General features: G+C 36.5%; 1 protein-coding gene across 1 annotated transcript in view; it reads right to left on the reverse strand.

Annotated features, from left to right (window-relative positions):
* The window catches only part of PTPRD (protein tyrosine phosphatase receptor type D), a 301,900-nt gene that overhangs the window by 188,053 nt on the left and 91,279 nt on the right, over positions 1–22,568 (reverse strand). Inside the window, exons 4-7 of the mRNA XM_040632317.1 lie at positions 3,851–4,039; positions 2,601–2,609; positions 1,865–1,882; positions 159–269 (exon numbers count right to left, since the gene is read on the reverse strand). Of these exons, the coding sequence (XP_040488251.1) occupies positions 159–269; positions 1,865–1,882; positions 2,601–2,609; positions 3,851–4,039 (327 nt within the window). The remainder of the gene's footprint in view (positions 1–158; positions 270–1,864; positions 1,883–2,600; positions 2,610–3,850; positions 4,040–22,568) is intronic.

A 22,568-nucleotide genomic window follows, 5' to 3' on the forward strand; every position in this document is an offset into this window, starting at 1 on the left:
TAAGATCTTTAATTCTCTATTTACTAAAATGCTTCAGCTACCGTAAGTATTAGCGTATCAGCTTGGTACCTACTGACATAACAACACACATCTCGTGGGTCTCTCAACTCCCCCTGAGCCTGAATGAAGAAGCGATGCCAGGGTGACGTCATTCCTACCTCTGACATATAAATTGGCAGGGGCAGAATAGCGAGTGCCCGCGCTGTTGGTGGCAACACACTCATATTTTCCTTGGTCAGATTCTTCGCTCTGTTCGATCTGAAGGGCGCCTGTATGGATATAAAATATAGTGCCAAAGAGATGGTCAGAGAAGGCTTTCTCAGTGCAGAACGCTAAACCTCTTAACAATATGAAAAGCCCTGCAAAGCGAAGGTCCGCTCAACGTCGATTCAATCTCTCGCTAAGGTGCACAGACAGAAAATGATGTGATGAGAAAAACATATAGAGATTATTTTTTTTACATCATCAATGCTAGCATAAGAAAACAATTATCTCTTTTCCCAAGCAAGACTTCTAGTCATAATTAATACTCTCATTTCCTAGACTAATAAAATGAAGATGGGTGAGACTGCTTCAAGGAAGTATGGCTTTTAAATCAAACAAAAGATTAATTTTTGGTTTTGTTTTGTTTTGTTCCATTTTGGTACCAAAAGTGGCGCAAAAGATAGGTACGCTCAAAAAAAACCAGGCCGGGTTTTCAAGAAAGTCTTCTGCTGAAGAAAGGCAAAAATACGCAGCAAGTACAAAAAGGCTGCACAAAGCAAAAAATTAAAATTAGTCATTATATATTATGAAAATATTACTTAAAGAAACAAAACTCCCTTAAGACATGCAGATTTGAAGAAAAGAAAGACAATTTGCCACGACTTACAATCATTTATTACATTTGCTGAAAAACAAAGAGCAGTTGAATTAGAAGGTTTTAAAAAAGTTAAAAAGCACGGCCTATGCCAGCGAGGAAGAGCCAACCAACCACTGCTTGAGGACCTCGAGACGGATCCCCTAAGACACCCATCAAAATCCACCAGTGGGATTAGCAGTGTGGTGTCACAAAGCCCCAAGAAAAATACAAAACAAGAATTCTAAAAGAAATGAACACTGAGTCAAAGTATGAAAAACCAGCAATATCACATACCACCAAGAATACTGAGCACCTTTTGTTTCCATAGCCTGAAGGACAGAAGATCCAAAAATCCAGAGGCGAGTAATCCAAGAAAAAAAGAAGTGGGGGGAAAAAAGCATTGCTGTCAGGTTGTAGGCGAGTGGGATCAGGTGGAAAGGGAGTCATTCTTTGACTTTTAAGACAGTAAGAGAAAAAAGAATCGAAAGACAAAAGCAAAAACCTTCTGAAAGATAAAGACAAAAAGCAGGTGTTCCAGGCTGTCTTCTGCATGTCTGCCACTGTTCTCCAGACCATCTTGGCTTTGGTCCAGAACAAGAACAGCTAAGGAAGAAAAAAATGATCTTTTTTTTTCCTCCGGTTGGACAAAAAAAAAGGAAAAAGAAGAAAAAAAAAAGAAAAAAAGGAAAAAGGAAGAAGAAGAAAAGGAAAAAAAGAGGGACAGATGGTACGCTGTGACTGGTCTGTGGTCTAAAGACCTGGATATGCTTTCTTTGAAGCATATCACAACTTAAATAATCATTTCCATAAAGAAAGAAATGAACAAAACAAAGAGAAAAGGAAAAGAAAAGGAAAACTCACAATATGAGAGTCACTGATCATAACCAAACAGTACGAAGGGAAAAAATAAAGTTGATGGACATATTATTGGAATGATGTTGAAAACAGGACAAAGATGGGAGTGATGAGAGGACAGAAGGAATGAGCAAGATCATTCTGTGAACGTTAGTTCAGCACTCTTACCTCTTATTGGTGTACCACCTGGGTGGATAATATGAATGCAAATAAGATTAGAAAGAAGAAGCATTAGTACGAGAAGGAGGAGGCTAGGGCTGGGGAGAAGAATTAAATTAGATTTACAGAGTTAAATAAGGTCTTAAAAGAAACTTGAATTACTATACTGGTAAAACAGGAATATATTAGATAGTATTATTAGATTATAAAAGCAAGTTGCATTATACCACAGAGGGCAAAGTCCACAATAGGAATCGTTGCCTTTCTCAGAGAAGCAACTGAGTTCTTAGGTCTGGGGTCATATTGGGTTAGAATTATATCTTATATGCCTCATATTCTTAAAAAAATAAATAAAAACTAGACAATACTTTTTAAAGACATAGTTTGGAAAAATACTGGCTAATCTATTTAAGTATATATATAGATACACACATATATATATACTGTTATAGGAAATACTAATGACTAACTAGAAACAAACACTGTTGATTGAATATCTTATGCTTCTCACTATGCTACATTTGTGTGATACAACTTGTGTACTATTTTATTTTTCTAGACAGTGTTCTTACAATAACAGTTCTGTGGATGTGTGCGTGTGCGCGCCACTACAGAGGTCTGGTGTCTACACTGACAGTTAGTAAAATGCATGCCATGCATTTTATTAATAATAATAAAAATAATAATAATATTCTGGATATGGAAATTAGTGGGGGTGAAGTGCGCTTCAGAACTAAGCACTTACCAATAGATTCTGGAGATTTAAATACGGAGAGAAGAAAGACAGCATAAAAATATTATTATATTCCTTATAATTTGGTACAAATTTTTCAGAGTTAAAGCTTTATATACTAAATCATCTATGTTACATGTGAATAATTAATTCTTTATTTACAATAACAGAATGCTAATCTACACAATTCTGCTGACAACAAGCAAAAGAGGCAGTTAACAAGACGCTTTAACATCACAGGACAGGTCAAAAGCTGAGAATTCTGGGAAGACAGGCAGTTAAGTTAAACAACTTAGGATTCCATATCAACATTACTCCCAACGTCAAAGTCAACAGCTTATTACTACATGTCCCAGGGAAATCACCTAGGGACAGGCTCTAAAATTTAAGAAATTTAGAATTATCTCTATTTTTATCTAAAGAGAGCAAAGGAATGAACTTGGGATGGGGATGGGAAAGGGACAAAAGGGCAGCAGGGAGAGAGAGGAGGAAGCAGCAAAAGCTGGAGTCTACACCAAAAGCAGACTTCTGTAGATCCAGTCACTGGAGGGTTCAAAACTCTTTAATGTGGGCGCACACTACTGTGGCTTATGTGTGGAAAATGCTCACTCACAATAATATAATAATAAAATTAATCAAAATCCCCTCCTTTCATTGGTACTTGGTAAAGGAAGTTTACAAAATACCTCTGGTTACTCAGGAGATAACATTTCTGTGGTTTATGTATTAGTGAAAAGAAAGCAGATGTGACCAAACTTACTAAACTTTGGTACTTTGATGAGTTCAAATGCAGAAGAGACAGAGAAAACACACTTTAATAAAACTGAATCATTTTAGTGTTTAATATGAATCTTTTGGCTTTTAATGGATACAACCATTGGAGCTCCTTGCAAGTTCTGAATGAAGTCCAATGTTGAAATAAATTTGTTTCAAAAGAAAATAGAGAAAGAAGAAAGAAAGAGGAGAAAATGGATCCATCAAATACTGCAGAAAGGCAGTAAATTAAAAAGTTATCAAAAATACAGTCACAGCAGTGAGCAATGTGGATTAAACAGAAGCTGCAAAACACAGAGAGAAAGACAGACTCTGGAACAGTCTATGACATCACAAACATGGACAACACATTAAATAACAGAGAAAGAGAAGAGGGAGAAAAATCAATACCTAAAAATTAAAATAAAATAAATTAAAAATAAAAATAAAGAGAGAGAAAGCTAAAAAAAATTCTCTAAGAGTTAGTGGAAACAGTAACAAGACCCTACCTGATCGTAACTGCTTAATACGGCCATTGTTGTTGCTTGTGTCGACGGGTAAGAAATCTTTAAACCAAGTTATTTCTGGATCCGGATTCCCACTGGCTGCACAAAGCATGGTGGCAGTGCGTGTACGCTCAACCACCTTCAGCTGTGGGCCCATGTCAATGGTAGGGAAGCCCCTGGGAATTTGATCCTCTGCAAGACAAAAGGTGATACAAACATGTTAACAAGTCAGATGCCCAAGATTCAAGAGCATCCCCTTACCTTACTCAGCATTTGTTGAGAAGCTAATACAAACCTGGCAACATTGTGCTATCAGAATAGGATATAGTCACAATGTTGTTCCTGGCCAGAAGAATGCACCGTCTATATAAGAGACCAATAGCTTCACAAAGAGCTAAGACACAGGTGATAAGGACCATGATGAAAAAAATGCATATAGTTCTCCAGGATGATGGAGGGAAAAGAAATTACAGAATGTGTGCCTGAGGAGGTCAGTGAGTACCAAAGGAGGCTCTGAAATGGGCCTTTAAGAACAAGTGGAAGTAGGGGCGCCTGGGTGGCTCAGTTGTTAAGCGTCTCCCTTCAGCCCAGGGTGTGATCCCAGGGTCCTGGGATCGAGCCCCACATCGGGCTCCCTGCTCAGCAGGAAGCCTGCCTCTTCCTCTCCCACTCCCCTGCTTGTGTTCCCTCTCTCGCTGTGTCTCTCTCTGTCAAATAAATAAATAAAATCTTAAAAAAAAAAAAAAAGAACGAGTGGAAGCATATTCCTCAGAGTAAGAGAGTATTTCCCTCTATTCCAAAGGTCTACACCATTTTCAGTCATTAAGAGTTGAAATTCCTAAATTTTGCATCCTCAGCTCATCCAAAGTTCACTACTCCCTAACCCGTATCAAAATTGTCCCAGATCAGGGCACCTGGGTGGCTCAGTGGGTTAAGCACCTGCCTTCTGCTTAGGTCCCCACATTGGGATCCCTGCTCAGTGGGGAGCCTGCCTCTCCCTCTCCCACTCCCCCTGCTTGTGCTCTCTCTTCTTCTCTCTGTCAAATAAATAAATACAATATTTTTAAAAAATTGTCCCAGATCTTAGATCTTGCGAAATTAAAGTCTCCTTAAATCCCCTAAGCGTGATGATTCGCATTACTAATTGCATTACCTGCTCTTCCAGCCAGCGTTAGAAAGGTATATTCTATCTGAAGACCTTTTGAATTTGAAGGAATTTTACTTATATGGGTGATGACTATCCAAATTAGAACTTGGCCATTTGTTTGAAAACCATTATGAGACATTTTAAATTCTCATTGTTTCCGGCATTAATTTAATCAACCCTCCTTCATGACCTCATACATTTTTGTGAGCCACCAATTCCAAAATTACTCACAAGCACAAACACCAGTGAGGGGAGAAAAAAAAAAAAAAAAAAGAATCACCAGATGTGGCACCTCACTTTTCCTAGGATGTAGCCTGCAATTTCTGGTATGATCCTATGAGACTTGCTGAGGTCTGGGTTATAATTTCTAGGGAAAAGTCTCCATTTCGATGCTTCCGCTGTGTTGTCAGTCCGATCTATGTGTTCCCTACTGCCTCTCCTATATCGTTACAGGATAAACTTAATCTCCTAAATCTACCTAGCAAAATCCTTTTAAATCAGGCCCCATTTTTCGCAGCCTCTCATGGATGATATCCCTCATTAGAAAGTTTCTTCTGCTTACACTGTAATTCTTAACCGTTCCCCAGACAAATCATGTTCGCTAAGTATTCTGTGTCTCTGCAAAGCCATGCAGCCAAAATCACCTTCTTTGTAATAAAAACCCTCCCAAATATATTTAATATTTTCCTCCTCAGAGCTATTGTGTAGTAACTAAAATCCATTTTCTTGTACTTATTATCATTAGTTTATCTCCTACACCACGAGTTCCTCCATGTCTCATTTATATCCAAATCCCTTTCCATCAAACTAGTCTGGATTTCTCTACTTTTTTTTTTTAATTTTCTTTTTCTTTTTTTTTTTTTTTTGAGAGAGAGAGAGAGAGAAAGAGAGAGAATCTTAAGCAGGCTCCACACCCAGAACATGAGCCTGCTGCAGGGCTCGATCTCACAACCCCAAGATCACGACCTGAGCCGAAATCAAGAGTCAGACCCTTCACTGACTGAGCCACCCTGGAGTCCCTGGATTACTCAACTTTGAATAGAACCTCCAATGATTCCCATGGTTAAATATAAATATATCCTAGTGATTAAAAACTGGAAAAAAAAGTTTTTCTACTACATATAGTAGAAAACTACTTCTGGTAAAGGGTTGATCAAAGACATAGCTCAGGACTACAGACAGAGATTTTGAAGGAACGAAGGTCCAAATATTACCAAAGAATAAAGCTCCCAATAAAAGGAAGGTTTCCCTCAACCACAGCTCCAGATTATTGTAAAAGGAACTGTAGGGCTAAGAGAACAGGGAAAAGTGTGGACCCTGGCTCTCCTGCAGGGAGATTGATGAAAGATCAATAGAAGCTGCTAAAGTAAGCTGGGTTTGACATCTCCTATCACTAGAGAATATTTGCCTGTCCCATCAGCTAGTTACAGCTGGAGACTAAAAAAATTATAAAAATAGTTCCCTTCAATGAGCTACAGATTAACTTAACTTGAAAGATACAACTGTTTTGAGTAAGCAGGAATACTATGTGTTTATTTGAATGCTCACACATCAACAGCCAAGCAGAAGTCTATGGTGGACAAGTGTCAGAAACGGTAGTCAAGAATGAAATTTCAAGGTGATTTTTCAAGGCTCCAAGTTGGAAAGTTAAAAATTACAAATGGAATAGAGGATTTTGCAAATTAGACTAATTTTGATAACCTACTCCCTTTGAATTTCATCAGGCTGTTTTTTATGACTTTAAAGGTTTCATCAATATGATATGTTTACATTGGTAGCATTTTTCTACTGTTAACTTGAAAAACAAAAGCAGAGAGATCAATAGCCATTGTACCATACACATTATATTAAACATCTCACTTGGCAGCTATTGACATAAATTCTTCAAAGGAAAAAAATAATTTACTTCAAGTGCTCCAAAGTCAACTACACTTAGTTACCTAGAAAGGAGTTGTTGTTGGTTTTTTTTTGTTTTGTTTTGTTTTTTGAAGCTCTTAGATTTTTTTGTTATTTTCCATATTTAAAGCCACCAATTTAGGTTAATAAAAAATCACCTTGAGATTCTTGAAATGATTCTGCATTTCCCGGGGCATATTATCTACCCCCAGGCCTTTGAATACTAGTTACATTAGCATGCATTAACATTGACCTACTAGTCATTACTTTTCTTCTACAGATTCATCTCTCTCAAGAACCAAGCCAATATTCAGTACCAAGTGGCAAGTGTCAAAGACTTAAGATTGTTGCGCCACTTACTAGAGGCTCTTACTAAAGAAATCTAGAATTAATAACCATTTATAAGAAATGAAGTCCTCACCTTGGGGAGAGCTGACAAAATTGACTTGTGCCCTACCAAAAGCAGTCTAATACATTTGCATGACCTTTCTTTTCCTTCTTGGCTCATAAAGAACACTCCAGAGCCCCCTTTTCATACACACAAGTGCACAACAAAGATAATCTTTCTTGCATACTAATCGGACAGTGGAGGTAAAGAGTGTTCCTTTCTTATTTTTAATAAGGGTAATTAAATTCTATCCATCCCCCCTTTGCACAGAATCTCTTTGAATGTACTTTCTTCATTAAATTTTCATGAGAAACATCACAATGTAACAGATTCAAATAGCCAGAACTCTTACACGTTGACAGTTGTGGCTTGTTTCCAATTTGACTGTCAGGTATTTGGCAATAAAACTCAGTATTCAACATAAAACGAACTGTAGAAATAATGAAATTTCTAATTGGAATGCTTATCTCAGTGGGTATAGTTTAGAAGATGTTAATTGCTTTTTTTCACCTTCTACATTTATTAGTGATTTATATAAAACTACTTTGGCCATTTGATAGCATCAATTTTGACAGCTCATCAAATGTGTACTACCAGGAACTTGGGGGGAAAAAAATCAATACCTTTAATATCTTAACCACAAAAACTTTTACAGGAAAAAAAAAAACAGCTATCAAAAATTAACAAATTGTCAATATGTTAGCAGCTTTAAACTTTTACATGAGGTGAAAAGAAAAACATTTTGTCCTATTCATTAATGTGCTCATTAAGCTTTAAGGTGCCTTACTTATCACTGTTCCATATTAATATTCAATCATGCAGAATTAGCTATTAATTCATCAACAATTTAAATCAGACTTGACCTTCACAAAGCCATTTGGTCTGTCATTTTGAGAGGCCATTAAAGGGCAGATTACTACATACTTGTGCTTAGTGAATCATGGAAGTCGTACATATTTTGTTTGGAATGGCAGCTATAATAGACCTGGAAATACAGCACATTCTTGGAATCTGTTTGGTGTCTTAATGAAATATGCTGATATGAAACTTACAGTTCCATTAAGGAAAGAGAAACATGAATGTCAGCATTTTCCAGAGTTAACTTCCAATTTCTGCAGAACTTATGTTAATAACCCCTGACCTACCCAGGACCTGAATGGAATGTTTGGGGAAATAGTCTGATATTGTTTTGTAGAAAGTCTTGCTTTAGATATCTGTGAATGATCAAATAAAAACTTTTGCATAATTTGCTCAGTTAAACTACTTTCATTGTTCATCCATAAACAATTTTAATGATGTTTTTAATTGCGCTCCAATTCCGCAAACACTGAACCTCTCTTATTTGATAGGAAACCACAAAACTAAATTGCCTGCTAAGGCCACAGCCTCCTTCCAAGGTGGCCCAAGCAGCTCCTCTTGCCAAATCTTCCTGAGACTCTGAATGAATTCAAATAGACAGGTGCTTTGACTCTGGTCCCAAATGATTTAAAGAAGCTTTCAATGAAGGGTTGTTTGCCATGGTGCTCTACTTCCAATTTATCATGTCAATTACATCAACAGGATGCTTTTACAAATGCAGTATTAAAAGATTTGGCAAATACACCTGATTATTTAGATACTATGGACAATGTAGAGGTTCTGATGAAAATGGTAGTACAATAAAGAGAGATCAGAATCTGGAAGAAGAGAGAAGTAGTTTTTTTTTCTTAGGGAATTCAGCTCCCTGAACCACTTTTCTGAGTGCCAAACAATTCACAGTGGCTCCTTGTTTGAAGCCCTCAAGTGGTGTTATCAATCAACCCCTTAATAAGTCAATGGGTATGCTTGAATTCATAAGCTCATGGAAGGCAGGGCTCTGTGTTATTTCCTTTGTAACTGCGACAGCGTACAAAAAACATTTGCATATAATACACATGTTTAGGGAGTTGTGGCAGACATTTCAGCACTCATGTGGCATTTCTGAATTCCTACGGGGTTTATTTAATGCCATTCATTTAAATAGTTAGTCATTCTTTTTTTAACTTTTTAAAATTTAAATTCAATTAATTAATATATGATGTATTATTAGTTTCAGAGGTAGAGGTCACGATTCATCAATCTTATATAATACCCAGTGCTCATTACATCACATGTCCTCCTTAATGTCCATCACCCAGTTACCCCATCCCTCCACTCCCGCCCTCCAGCAACCCTCAGTTTGTTTCCTATGATTAAGAGTCTTTTATGGTTTGTCTCCCTCTCTGGTTTCATCTTGTTTTATTTTTCCTTCTCTTCCCCTATGATCCTCTGGTTTGTTTCTTAAATTCCACATATCAGTGAGATCATATGATAATTGTCTTTCTCTGATTAACTTATTTTGCTTAACATACTACCTTCTAGTTCCATCCATGTCATTGCAAATGGCAAACAATTAATCATTCTTTAATGGTTTTGTGGCTACACATGTGGCCTCCCCAACTTGCTTATTAAGTCTAAGAGACATAAGACTATCTTATAACTTCTATTTTTTATAGTGTCTTAAGTAGTATGAGACTTACAGACTCATAAAAATGGTCGTTAATGGCTATTTATTTTTATAGTCATAAGTTTCATTTAATTAGTAAACAATGTTGACCAGTTGAGATGTGCAATTCATGCCTGTTTCCTTCTATAATTTAGTCCTACATCCTACATTATATTTACACAACGAAACTCCAAAGAATACAACAAAATATGTATCTATATTCTGTTATGTGATCTTTAGAAAAGTGAAATTATTGACGTTCAAACTAATGATAAAACCCAAGTGAATCACTCAGTTGTATGTTTAGGCAAACGCTCAGGGTCATCTTTCACTGACAGGAGCAACAATTTTTCAATGGCTAGATATCCTAAACCTTTAGGCGTTCACAATGTAATCTTACAGACGCTCTAAAGTTTTGTTTATGTTTTGAAGGATGAAGGGATTAAGCGAAGTTTTCATTAAATTAGAAAAGTCAAATGTTAGATGGATCATATAAAGAATATTTTCTTAATAAGTGGTAGGTCCTTTAAATATATTGAAAGGCATCTCTACCTGTTAAAGAAATCGTACTGATCTATGCCACACAAAGCCAGCATGTTTTTATAACTATGAAAAAGTAAAAGTTCTCTTGAAAAGTTTAAATATGTTGGTGTTCAGATGGTCATATAATAAAATATTTTCATACTTATGAAAACTGCACTAAGTTAAAAGAAAAAGAGTTTTTGAACTATTAATTTCAAGAATCTACTGGGTAGTCAATAGATGGCATCATTTATTCTATAGATATAAATGAAATGCCTCTGTTGTGCCAATTGTGGGCCAGGCTGGGTATGAAGTAATCTAGAGAATCTCTACACTGTTGTGATTTATTTGTATCTGAAGAATAATTAGATTCTTTGGGAGTGAGAATAGTACCCAGCTCATAGATAGTCCTCGAGGACTGCATGAGATAACACATTAAATGTGGCTAGCACTGCCTGGCACTAGTGTCTGGCATTTCGTAAAATATTAGCATTTATACACTTACTCAATCCCAAGCTCCCACAATAGATTTAAACAGAACAGAGTCATGTGACTCCAAGTACTGATAAAACAAAGCCGTAGCAATAAACTGTAAATGGGAAATATTCTATGCAAATCATAAAAAAAAACCCCACAGGATTATCTAGACTTGCAAGTGAATTTAGAAAGCAGTATGTGTCAAGTAACCTTTTCAAAGCTCATAAAAGCCCTATTTCTCCCTTTGAATGAGATTTTACATTCTTTGATTAATCAACAGCAGAAATAAAACAAATCCATATTGTCATATGATTTGTTCCCCAAAAAGAACTAAAAAAAGAAAATAGCTCGAAGTATTTGGGACAGAAAAGCTTTACTGTGAATGCCTGAAAGCACTGAAACTATTTGAGCCTTTACTGAGGTTCCCTGAGACAGGTGAATGTGTATCATAATTACCATCTTCTGTAAACACAAAACAAAGACTCAGCAAAATTAAATTACTTGTTCCGCATCATGCCTACAGCAAAAATTTTTTAAAAAATCTTTTAACTCTAGATTTGTTGTATTTTTACTTCATCATGATTCCTCTATGCCAACAGTTGTCCTTTGAATAAATATTCATTATGAACAGTGAGAGAACTCTTAATCAAAGTTAACCCATAATGGAAGGCACAGGGAAATAATTTGAATAGCTGTTCATTTTCATTTTATTTTATTTTATATGATTTTAAATATTTCACTTGTTTGTCAGAGAGAGAGAGAGAAAGCACGATCAGGGGGAGGGGCAGAGGGAGAAGCAGGCTCCCGCTGAGCAAGGAGCCCGATGTTGGACTCCATCCCAGCACCTGGGATGATGACCTGAGCCGATGGCAGACACTTAACTGACTGAGCCACCCAGGCATCACTTTTAAAAAATTTTTTTTAAGCAGAAAGGACTAAAGTTCCATGGAATGTAGTAATAATAATTTTAAAAACAGTCCTACATTTTTAAGAAAATCCACCTTTTGTTGTATATCAATTGGCTTCTCATTTGTGTAGCACTGGTTCCAGGTAGAGACATAAATCTGCCATGTATCATAACCAATAAAATGTGCACGAGAAAAGGAAGAGTGTGAAAAGGATGGTAAATATCAAATAATTTCCCTAGGGAGCTCAAGTTCAGCACTGTGCCTGTCTTTAATCCTTCTATAATTTCTGTTTAATAAGCTAGGAAGGGCTATAAGTGGCAGGACTTTGGTTCTGAGCAGACACCAAAAGACAGTACACAGAGCAGAGAACTAGACATCAGTAGACTCAGCATATCAACTCTACGACCTTAGGCCACACAGAGGTCTCCACTATGTAATAAGGGGCCAGTACTGACCATCCTACACAGCTTTGTCTGGGAGAGGAGACAGATCAGTGTCTCACCGGCTAGAAGGCCGAGGGGTTCTGGCGAGAGTATTTGCTACTTTGCTGATCAGCAGATGAGTTTTCAAGTCATTATCTTTCGGAATAAACCACCGTATCAGGCTACAAACAAGAACCGTATCTTTCCAGAATACAGTCCCTGAAGAGGGGAAAAGCATTTATTATTCTTTTCTTAACGAAAACAGTGTAAATAAAGCTTTTATTTTCACCATTCCAGATGGCAGCAGGGTATAATTTGTACTGTTTTGACATCATGGTTGTATTATTCAAAATCAATCTTCCTGCAAGTGTATTGAATAAGGGACTGAAAACAGAAAAATAAAAAGAAAAGAAATAAAATCTAAATCAACATTTTCCAGCAAAGTTGGGCTCCTGGGCCATTATCAAAATGATATTCATATGAATGAAATTGAAAAAATACGTATGTAAATAAAGTGGTTTCCAATTATAAGTCAAAGGTTACTCTAAGTCAGAAAGAAATTATCTAAAGCAGGAGAAAACTGCCAGTTAATATAAATGATATCCCAAATGGAATATTTAATAAATATAAGATCTGGTCCCCAAAAAGTAATTAGGAACAAGTTCCTCTTTGCAAGTTATTACGTGCAGATGGTATGCTTGTCTTCATGTGCCTGTAAATCAATCAGAGAAGCTTTTATTTCAGAGAGGATTTAGGTATCTCTTAAGGGCAGTTACTGGGCACCAGCGTCTCCGATGATTTCTCGTAGAATTATGCCATGCAGGAATAGAAAATTGGATACTGATAAGCTGATAGGATCTTCATTAGCAGCTACTAAATACTCAGCATACTAACCAACTACGCGCACAGCATTCCAGAGCAAAGTCCATTTTCTGAAATATTCTTCACATGGTGAAGAGGTTGTAAGGCACTCTTGGCACGGAATAAAGCAAACTTATTTAGACGTAATGTATGCAATTACCCTGCAAATCGCAAAGCAATGTCTACATAGCAGAACACAAATCCAGTTAGATTATATTATCATTTGTGTAAATGTGGTGGCTGCAATTTTACATGCTTTAAGTCAATTATTAGTTATCTGTCTTTGGGTTCAGCCCGTGATCACACTCTTTGTGATCCAAAATTAGATGAATTCATGGGGATATGGAAGTATCCTCTCTTACCAACAACACTATTAATTCTTGGATATTTAAGCAAATATTTAGGAATCAGGGTGATGCTTTTATTCCCTTCTTTGTCATGCAAATCTGATTAAGATAACAAAATCCAATGCCCACCCTCTGTCACAAACCTCACTGCTTTCCATTAGTTTTACTAACAGGGGTCATGATACCCTGTACATTATCCAAAGTTTTTGCCATATTTTGAATAAAATTTTAAAAAATTACATAAGTTTTTATTTAAATCATACTGTCAGTTGTTTTTGTTTCCGTTTTTAAGAAAAGAAAGGCAAAAATGAATGCTGGAGCCGAAGTACAAGAATTTAGTTCCTCTTTCTTTAGAAAGAGAGATACAAAGACAAATAGTAAACACAGAAAGAGAACTTTCTATGGGTTTGGCTCCTGCCTCTATTATGCGTCAGCCCTGTAAAAGTCAGAAATTCTAATGAGCTCAAATCAAACAAGGCCAAGAAAAAACATTCATCCTGGCTGCACCATATTGTGGTGAATAGAAATGAAAATAAGATTCTTAAGCCATCAGTTGTTATATAAAAAAGAAAATTAGAATGAGTGTGTATGGACTGGAATTGAAGGCATTGGTGTGAAATTATGGTTTTAAAAACATACACACTGATACAGAAATGAATATAATTATAAATGTAAGTTATATAAACTCACCAAACACACCTATCCTATCTGTGTGAGTCCAGAGAGGCTACAAGCAGCAATGCCTGATAGCAATGGCCACACCAGATCTTAAATATGACTCTCTAAATACGGCCCTCTATAAGAGGAAGCAGAACTCCTTGCTGAAAGGACTGATTCCATTCAGTACCGGGACAAGAAAAAAGTATAAGATATATACCTGAAATATCCGTTACATAGGAAAGTGCTCAAAGTGACAAGGACACGTTGAAAAAGCAAAGATGCCTGTGTGATGGGGCCCTCATTAGCCAAACGTGGGGCAATCTGAACATCAAAATTTATATATGTATATATAAACAAATTATAATACATTAAAATAAAAAGACATTACTCCATACTTATATAAATGAATAAATGGAAAAGTTTCAGGAGGAATCGTGTCTTTATATACTCCCAAAGTAACTCCTCACAGGCATTTATTCAAAAGAAAGGAAAAGAGTAACTTTACAATTGAGAAGGCTCACAAAACAACCTAGGATAACAAAGTTGACATCAATAATGGGACAAATCAAAATCATGTGTTGAGAAAAATATAATATCACTTCTATGATATTTGCTATAGACTAAATGTTTGTATCCTGCCAAAATTCATGTTTAACCCTAACACCCAATGTGATGGTATTTGGAGGTGGGACCTTCAGGAAGTAGTTAGCTAATGATGGCGGAGCCCATATGAATGGGATTAGTGCCCTCATGAAAGAGATGGAAGTGAGAGGTCTTGCCACTGCCATGTGAGGACACACATCCAAAAGAGGACCCTCTATGAACCAGAAAGCAGGCCCCAACCAGACCCCAAATGTGCCAGCAACTTGATCTTGGACTTCCCAACTTCGATAACTAGGAGAAATACATTCTGCTTGTACGTCACCCAGTTATGGCATTTGGTTATAGCAGCCTGAATAGACGAAGAGAGTATTAGTGCCAAAGATTCATAATCTAAATACGATCGAAGTAATCATCAGCAAAACCCAGAATGAGAACATTCTGTGACATAACAAACTTGTTATCTTCAAAGCTATCAAGATCAAGAACGTCAAAGGAAAACTTGAGAAACTCTTGCAGATTGACAATTAAGGGCAAAGTACAGCTCTGAACTAGAGCTTCTGAGGACAGAGAAACCTGAACAGGACACGTGGTAAAACCCGAATGGGAAAACTGCTGAAATGTAATCTGAGGATTACATGGTTACGCTGCATCAATATTTACTTCCTGATTTTGATGATTATATTGCAGTCAAGTAGGAGAATGCCCTTATTTGGAGAAATAGAGGTATTTGAGGGTGATGCGTGTCATGTCATCAATTTAATCTCAAATAGTACAGGAAAAGTTCTTTGTATTGTAGCTTCCAGTTTCTTATAATACTTGGATTGTTTCAAAATTCTAAAATGATATAAAAATAAATTACTATGATTATATTAACATAAATAAATGAGATTTTACAAATCCTTAGGTTATCTTATTAATTTCTCAGTTGTACAACAGTTATCCTCAAGGCTTCTGAATAGATGGATACACTCAAGCATTTTGTTCCAATTCTGAAGAATATTCCTAAATACATACTTCAAGGCCCTCTTAAACATGAAGACTAGTTAACTGACATTTCAGCTGTTACCAATTTTATACCAATGATGATAATACCAGAAAATTGTCAGGTCTGGAAATATGTAAATTCCTTTAAAATTACTAATACTTCACTATCAGTGCTGAACAATGAACAAAATGGAGTGGTGATTTAAGAGCAAGGCAAGCTCATGAAAAGAAAATGCAGAGAAATCAATACTCTAAAAAATAATTTCAGATTTATAATTTTTGTTTAGAGAAGTGAAGATCTGAAGCAGATAGACTCTACTAATTTTCTCTGAAAACATCTGAGAAAGTTTAAGATAGAAGATCAACTTTGCTTCCTTCCAACTATAAGATCGTCAACTTGACTCAACACCCAGGAGTCTCAGAAATCCAAGTGTTGTTTTTCAAGGCAGCCTTTTGAAATTTTTCAGGAAAAATCTGCCTTCCCCCAGCTCTTCACAGTTCTTCCCCTAGACCTACAACACAGTAAAGCAAAATGCTTGCCATTCTGTTCTCTTTAACCATTTAGGGAAGTGGGGCAACAGCAACAAGTACAAAAATTAAGTGATTCCAGTATGTCTAAATTTCAGCATTTCTCATAGTCTTAACGACAAACTGTGGTATTTGTTCTATTTGAGGGAGAAGATAGATTCTTAAAACAGGTGATGGAAGTTTTCTTCAAGGGCTATTTTGGAAAATAAAAAGATCAAATCTTAAAACAAATATCATATATAAAATATTTCATTGTACAGAATGAAAACTACATGAGCACATGAATAAACCTTTAAATGTATCTTATGTTTCGAGAATGTGTTGTATATCTACAGAGGATAACTTCCCCTAAATGCAAATAATGTTCTGTTTATATGCCAAACGTGAGCTTCAGTTTAACAACAAAGAATTACCAGATTGAGCTACTTTATGTTTGTCAGCGTATGAGACTTTTCTTAAGTCTTTGGAATCACAAGCTGTCAATGTATAGACACTACCCAAAGAAATTTATAACTATGAGTTTTTTTTAATTTTTTGAATTTTCCTCCGTCTTTACATAAACTTACTAATTAAAATAATACCAAAAGTTTTATTTATTTATTTTAGAGAGAGAGAGAGAGAATGTACATATGCATAGGGGGTGGAGAGGCAGAGGGAGAGGGAGAGACAGAATCTCAAGCAGTCTCCCCGCTGAGCCCAGAGCCTGAAGCGGGGCTGGATCCCACAACCCCGAGATCCTCACCTGAGCTGAAATCCAGTCAGATGCTTAACCAACGGAGCCACCCAGATGCCCCCAAACAATATCATATGTAAATGCATACATGAGGGGGCTCTCTCTCCCTCTCCCTCAAATAAATAAATAAAATCTTTTAAAAAGAGAGAGAGAGAGAGCTCAAGTGCAAAGAGGGGAAGGTGCAGAGGGAGAGAGAGAGAGAGAAGCAGATGCCTTCCTACTGCAGAGCCTGATGTGGGACGCAATCCCATGACTCTGAGATCATGACCTGAGCCGAAATCAAGAGTCTGTCGCTTAACTGGCTGAGCCCCTCAAAGTGCCCCTAAATAAATAAAATCTTTAAAAAAATAAATGCAAAATCTTTTTAAAAATAAATGTAGAAGTGTATTCGGTACATTTTGATATGTCAGAAATATTAACATGCTACCTAACAGGAAGTCAGGCATTTAGAAAATAACCAGATAGAAGAAGACCTACCCAAAATGGCCAAAATCACCGCCAAAAATCACATGAATAAAATGCTATATCCTTTGCTGTTAGGAGAGGTATTATATATATATAATTCTATATATATAAAATTCTAAAGGCTAGATTTTCTTAAGTAGTAGGTTAAGTTCAGCAAATGACAAAAAGGGTTTTAGGCAAAGCCTGAGGGGATTAAGTAAAGGATTGTGGTCTTTTTCCTAAAAACAAATAGGAGGTAAAGAAAAGTTTTACTGCTAGAGATAAGTGTGTGGGCACTTAAGTGCCTACAGACTTATGTGTTAGGAGAGTATGTTGCTTATCAAATTTTCCTTTTGAAAAACATTGTTTTAACTACAATGTGAAGAATGAATTGTGTTGGGGAAAAAAATAATTAAAAAAAAAAAGAAAAATTTCAGCTTTATTGACAATACATAACTGATAAATTTATTTATCATTTATCATTTATTTATCATATAACTGGCAAATAAAACTGTAAGATATTTAAAGTATACATTGTGGTGACTTGATATGTGTATATGTTGTGAGAGTTGAGAATAATTTGAAGGTTAATTTTACATGACTTGGTGATATTTTGAGGATGGAGAATCAGGGAGAATTATCAGGGATGGTTTTCCAAAATATGTAATGGATTCAAGAATACATTTCCAGTCCTGTCTTTCCTTGGGGAATAACTCCAGACATCTGAAGCACCTATGCAATAGATGACATGAACCTTGAAGGCTGGACTCCATCTTTTCCTCACCAGGGTAGTTCTCCCAGGGTGGAACATAGCACCAAGCACAAATTATCTGCCAAATGAATACTGACCCACATTTACTTTCAGGAACTAGCAGAGAGGGCTGGTAAATAAACCATTTGCTTCCTTAAATGCTTGTCTCAGGGTGAAGGCAAGAAAGGACTGGCTTTGTCTGTACAAAAGTGGGCTCAGCATTCTTGTTGTGGATGTGCCAGGAACTCCTTAGGCACTGGTCTAGAATGGTATGGAGATATCCAGGGATTTGCATCGGTTTTCCCCAACCACAGTTAATTCCCTCAATCTGAAGATAGCTGAGTATGTCCGGGTATTCTTCTTTCTAGCCAGAGGAGAAGCTCACTAAACATCAGGGTATCGCGTCAATAGCCTCCTGAATAAAAGCGAAAATAATGTGCGTTGTACTCCTATGAAGACATGCCATGAAGAATCTCCCTAAAAGATAACTCATGGCTGTTACATTTTATTATATTACATGCCAATTAAATAGATACAAGTTTCCAATGACAAGATATTCAGTAGTGATACGATAAACCTTTTCCTTAACATCCTGAAAACAACCCAGAGTTGTTCATTTTCATTTAGTTGCAATAGACTGACATATTGTTATAAATTTAGAAAACATACCATCTCTAATTCTTAACAAAGTGACAGCAACTTGACAAGCGAAAAAGTTATCTCAGCCTTGAATTCACTGGCACAGAAAGCCCACATATACCACTGTTCTTTCCACAGCACAAGTGGATGGTTTTTATGTTTACTGCAAGATTAATGCTGCTTCAATTGCTCAGTGATGATAGCTATGAGGCTGCTGAGTAAATAATCTGCATTCACTAAAGGAAGTAAGAACTTGTATTTTAGCCACCGATCCCTAAAATAACTAATGCTATTTAAGTGTTTATTGTTATAAAGATAAAATAATATGCCATACAGCTTTGTAAAATATACATGACAGGTTTCACGGGCAAATTACAAGCAAATGGGCACATTTTATAGTTTCTCAGGAATTAGAAGAACATAAAAAATAATCAAGAATGTTTACCCAGTGGGAAAAAGGCATTTTCAATTTAGTTTTTTCTAATGGCTATTATACCTGACCCCCTCCTTCCCCTCCTCAGTGCTGATGACTTAGACATGAAAGCTCATACACTTCCATTTGCTGAAAAACTGTTGGGCACCTCATATGAACTGAGTTGTTTGAATCATGACAGATCTGTTTCTTTGGTAACAGCAGCTAGGTCACACAATAAAGCCAATCTCTCCAGCCCCACTACCAACCGTGACCTTGCTTCATCCCTCACCCCTCCCCAGCCCTCCGCGGGTAATTTTCAGGTGACTCTTAGGTATATGCCCTCCTCCCAAAGCCTAATCTACTTTCCTGAAACATAGTTCAGTAGGATTCTAGTAAAAACAAAAAACAAAACAGAACAACAACAAAAAAAACTTCCCTGGGATGTCAGTTTTCCTGGTGTGTTTTAATATGATAGAGATTTAAGAACATTCTAGCTATATAATCATAGTTTTGAAATGTTTATCTCTTCAGTTGTAAGAGAAAAAAAATTGCAGCTGAAGATGTAAGGCTAAGTTGGCTCACCCTTTCCTCCTTCACTGCCAGACATAATTTCTTTCTTCATATTTTGAATCCATTTCCTGGCAGGGAGGATAATATTTATCTTAATACTTATATTCCACCCCCATCAAGGAGCCTACTGTTTGTTCAGACATACAGTGACACATTTCTGATCATTTAACTTCTAGGTATTCTATTCAGCCCACAGCAGAGTTCATCAGGGGTACTGGGGACTCAGGATTCCTACTGTGTTAATGAGAAGAACTGTTTCTTTCTGGGTTGGTCTTCAAAAGGTAGATATTAAATGGAAAATTTCTCACTAAAATTATTTATAAATTATAGAACATGAGATAATCCTGAGAGGAACTGGCCCATTCTGATAAAATATGTAATACTAGACTAGACCCTAGAACAGAGTCAACTATAATAGATTTTACCACTGATTTTAAGAAAATAGCTATGCAGATCAACTCAAGTCAAAGTCACACTTTTTGGTAGCTATTCTGACGTGCTTAACTGTTTTCAGTGACAAAGTCTATACAGACATTACCTCATTTATTTACCAAAGTTCAGATATTGCAACTGATCGATCACAGTTAAGTGTTCACATGGTGTTTTATAGAGGCCTTTTGTTTTAAATGTAATGAATGAGATGGATTCTTACTTTTACTCTCTTAATAGTTTTTTAGGTTCTAATTATTATAGCCATACTTTATGGCATAGATTGGTAGTTCCTTAATTTCCCAATAATCCTGTTTGAGAAGAGATCTGACATTTTTCTATGCAAACTCAAGTTGAAATTATGGGTGCTCACTTGGTCCACCTCAATGTTGAGGGTGTTGGTCTAACCAAGCACATATTACTGTGCTCCTTAGTTTTCTTACAGAGAGGTAGATCATTGTCAAATCATTGTCAAAATATAAAACTGTCCTTAATCAGCCACCCAGTTTTGCTTTACTCTCTCCTTATCAGGAATCTCAACCTCAAATTGATGGATAAAAATCTATCACAACTTGACTAGACAAGCAATAAGTATGGATAATTAGCTGAAATAATGCAATCTCATCCATTCCTTCACATAACATAAAAATAATCCTTTGATTATCTAGAAGGATCAAAGACTAGGATACCAGGACTATTTTCTGTTGTTTGCTAGTAAACAAGTCTTACTGAATTGTCTTTACATATAATTCCCCAGGTTATACTGAGGGACTTTAATAAGCAGCAGTCCTATTAAGCTGGAGAGAGTTAAACACACATATGATGCCGAGGGTATTCTTTACAATATGACAGTGTCTTTATTTCTGAAGAACTATGGGAGAAATATTTTCCCCCTGGTTTCAGTCTCAGGAATAGATATGATTTTTTCAAAGAACAGATTTATTTCTATATTATAGACATTGTGCACAGGGTTGCTCTTTCTCACTTCCAGAGGGGTTAGGAGATTTAGAGTTAAAACTGGTCTACCTGAAACAGAGACATAGAAGCTCATGGCCTGGGCTGTGTGTTCCAAACTCACTGTTCCATCATCACAACGTTTTATCTCATCATAGAGAACATTTCTCTGTAAATTAATCTTATGTCCCTTTAAAGCAAGGTTATAATAAACGGGAATGAATAAATATTGTAAATCCAATCTTTCAAAAAATACACAGTGAACAAAAGAGATGATCTCCAACATGTCAAGAGACATCCAAACAAATCAGTCTACATTGCCCACCATAGTCTATGAGAAATGTTAAAGTTACCTGCAGTTACGATAAACCAAAAACAAACTCATAAAAGTGAGCTTCTGAGAGAGTATGGCGTAAAATCTTTAATTTGGTGAACACTAACCTGAAGAAAGGAATTAAGAAAGAAGAGATGGAGAAGGGTATGGAAGGACAGAGTGCCTTTAGTATTTTATTTCTCTTTCAGGTAAATCACTTTAATTAAAATATTCATTCCATGACAAACCTGAATGAATATATCTCCTGAAGACATAGAATACACTCACATGTGTTTATATAAAGCACATTATTATATTATCTGCAGAAAATTATATTCACAATTAGCAAACATTAAGTGGCAGTACTATTTGTTCAATTTAGCAAGCATGTTGAACACCTCTCAGATTCTACGCATGAAACGTTGTTTAACACTTGAGGGCTCCAAGACCAGTTCCTCGAAAGTCTTAAAATATAACGGTGGGAACATGCATGTGAACAGAAGGAAATATGTTGAGAAGAATAAGTTGCTAAGGGAGCACAATTGGGTGAGTAATGAAATTTGCTGGAGATCAGAGTAGCCAGGCCTAACAGCATGAATAGAATTTTGGCAAACATGAATGTACTAAGAGCCTTCGAGGTACAGGGAAACGATCGATGTACAGAGATTAAATAGGTGATATATTCAGGGTGAGTGTGACTACTGCTTGGGTGCATGTGTTTGCAGATGGAGTCAGGAAGGCAGTGTGGCAAAGCATGTTGAAGCAGCATGCAGAGATGGTCAGCTGGTCCCAACAGCGGGAACCCAGAAGGTAGCAGGGTTCATTTGGCAGGCACCATAGAGCTGAGTATTTTTTAACAGAGAAAGTAAGAGGAAATGGTTCACATTCTAAAGCACAATCTTTGTCAAGGGAGGTTAGTGGTGGGGGACAAAGAGCAAGAAAAGTTAGAAAGTTGCCATCTTCTTTTTAATGCAAGACGACAGTCAGATATAATTGGATACAACTCCTGGGGAGAAAATGGAAGAGATGAGTTACCAACACAATGGAAGAATGTTCCACAGGTTTAGGAAGTATTCATTTTATTTAAGGGGAAAATGTGGTAAAAGTATGTCTCAAGTTTCTAGTTTCTTAGTTCTTTGGTGAACAGTGCTGGTTGGGCGGGGATGGGTATTAACCAAATATAAGAGGTAAAGGAAGACATAGGGAAAGCTCAAGATTTGAAATATG

Source organism: Ursus maritimus, unplaced genomic scaffold, assembly GCF_017311325.1.
Source record: "Ursus maritimus isolate PB19 unplaced genomic scaffold, ASM1731132v1 scaffold_17, whole genome shotgun sequence".
NCBI classification, from domain to species: Eukaryota; Metazoa; Chordata; class Mammalia; order Carnivora; family Ursidae; genus Ursus; species Ursus maritimus.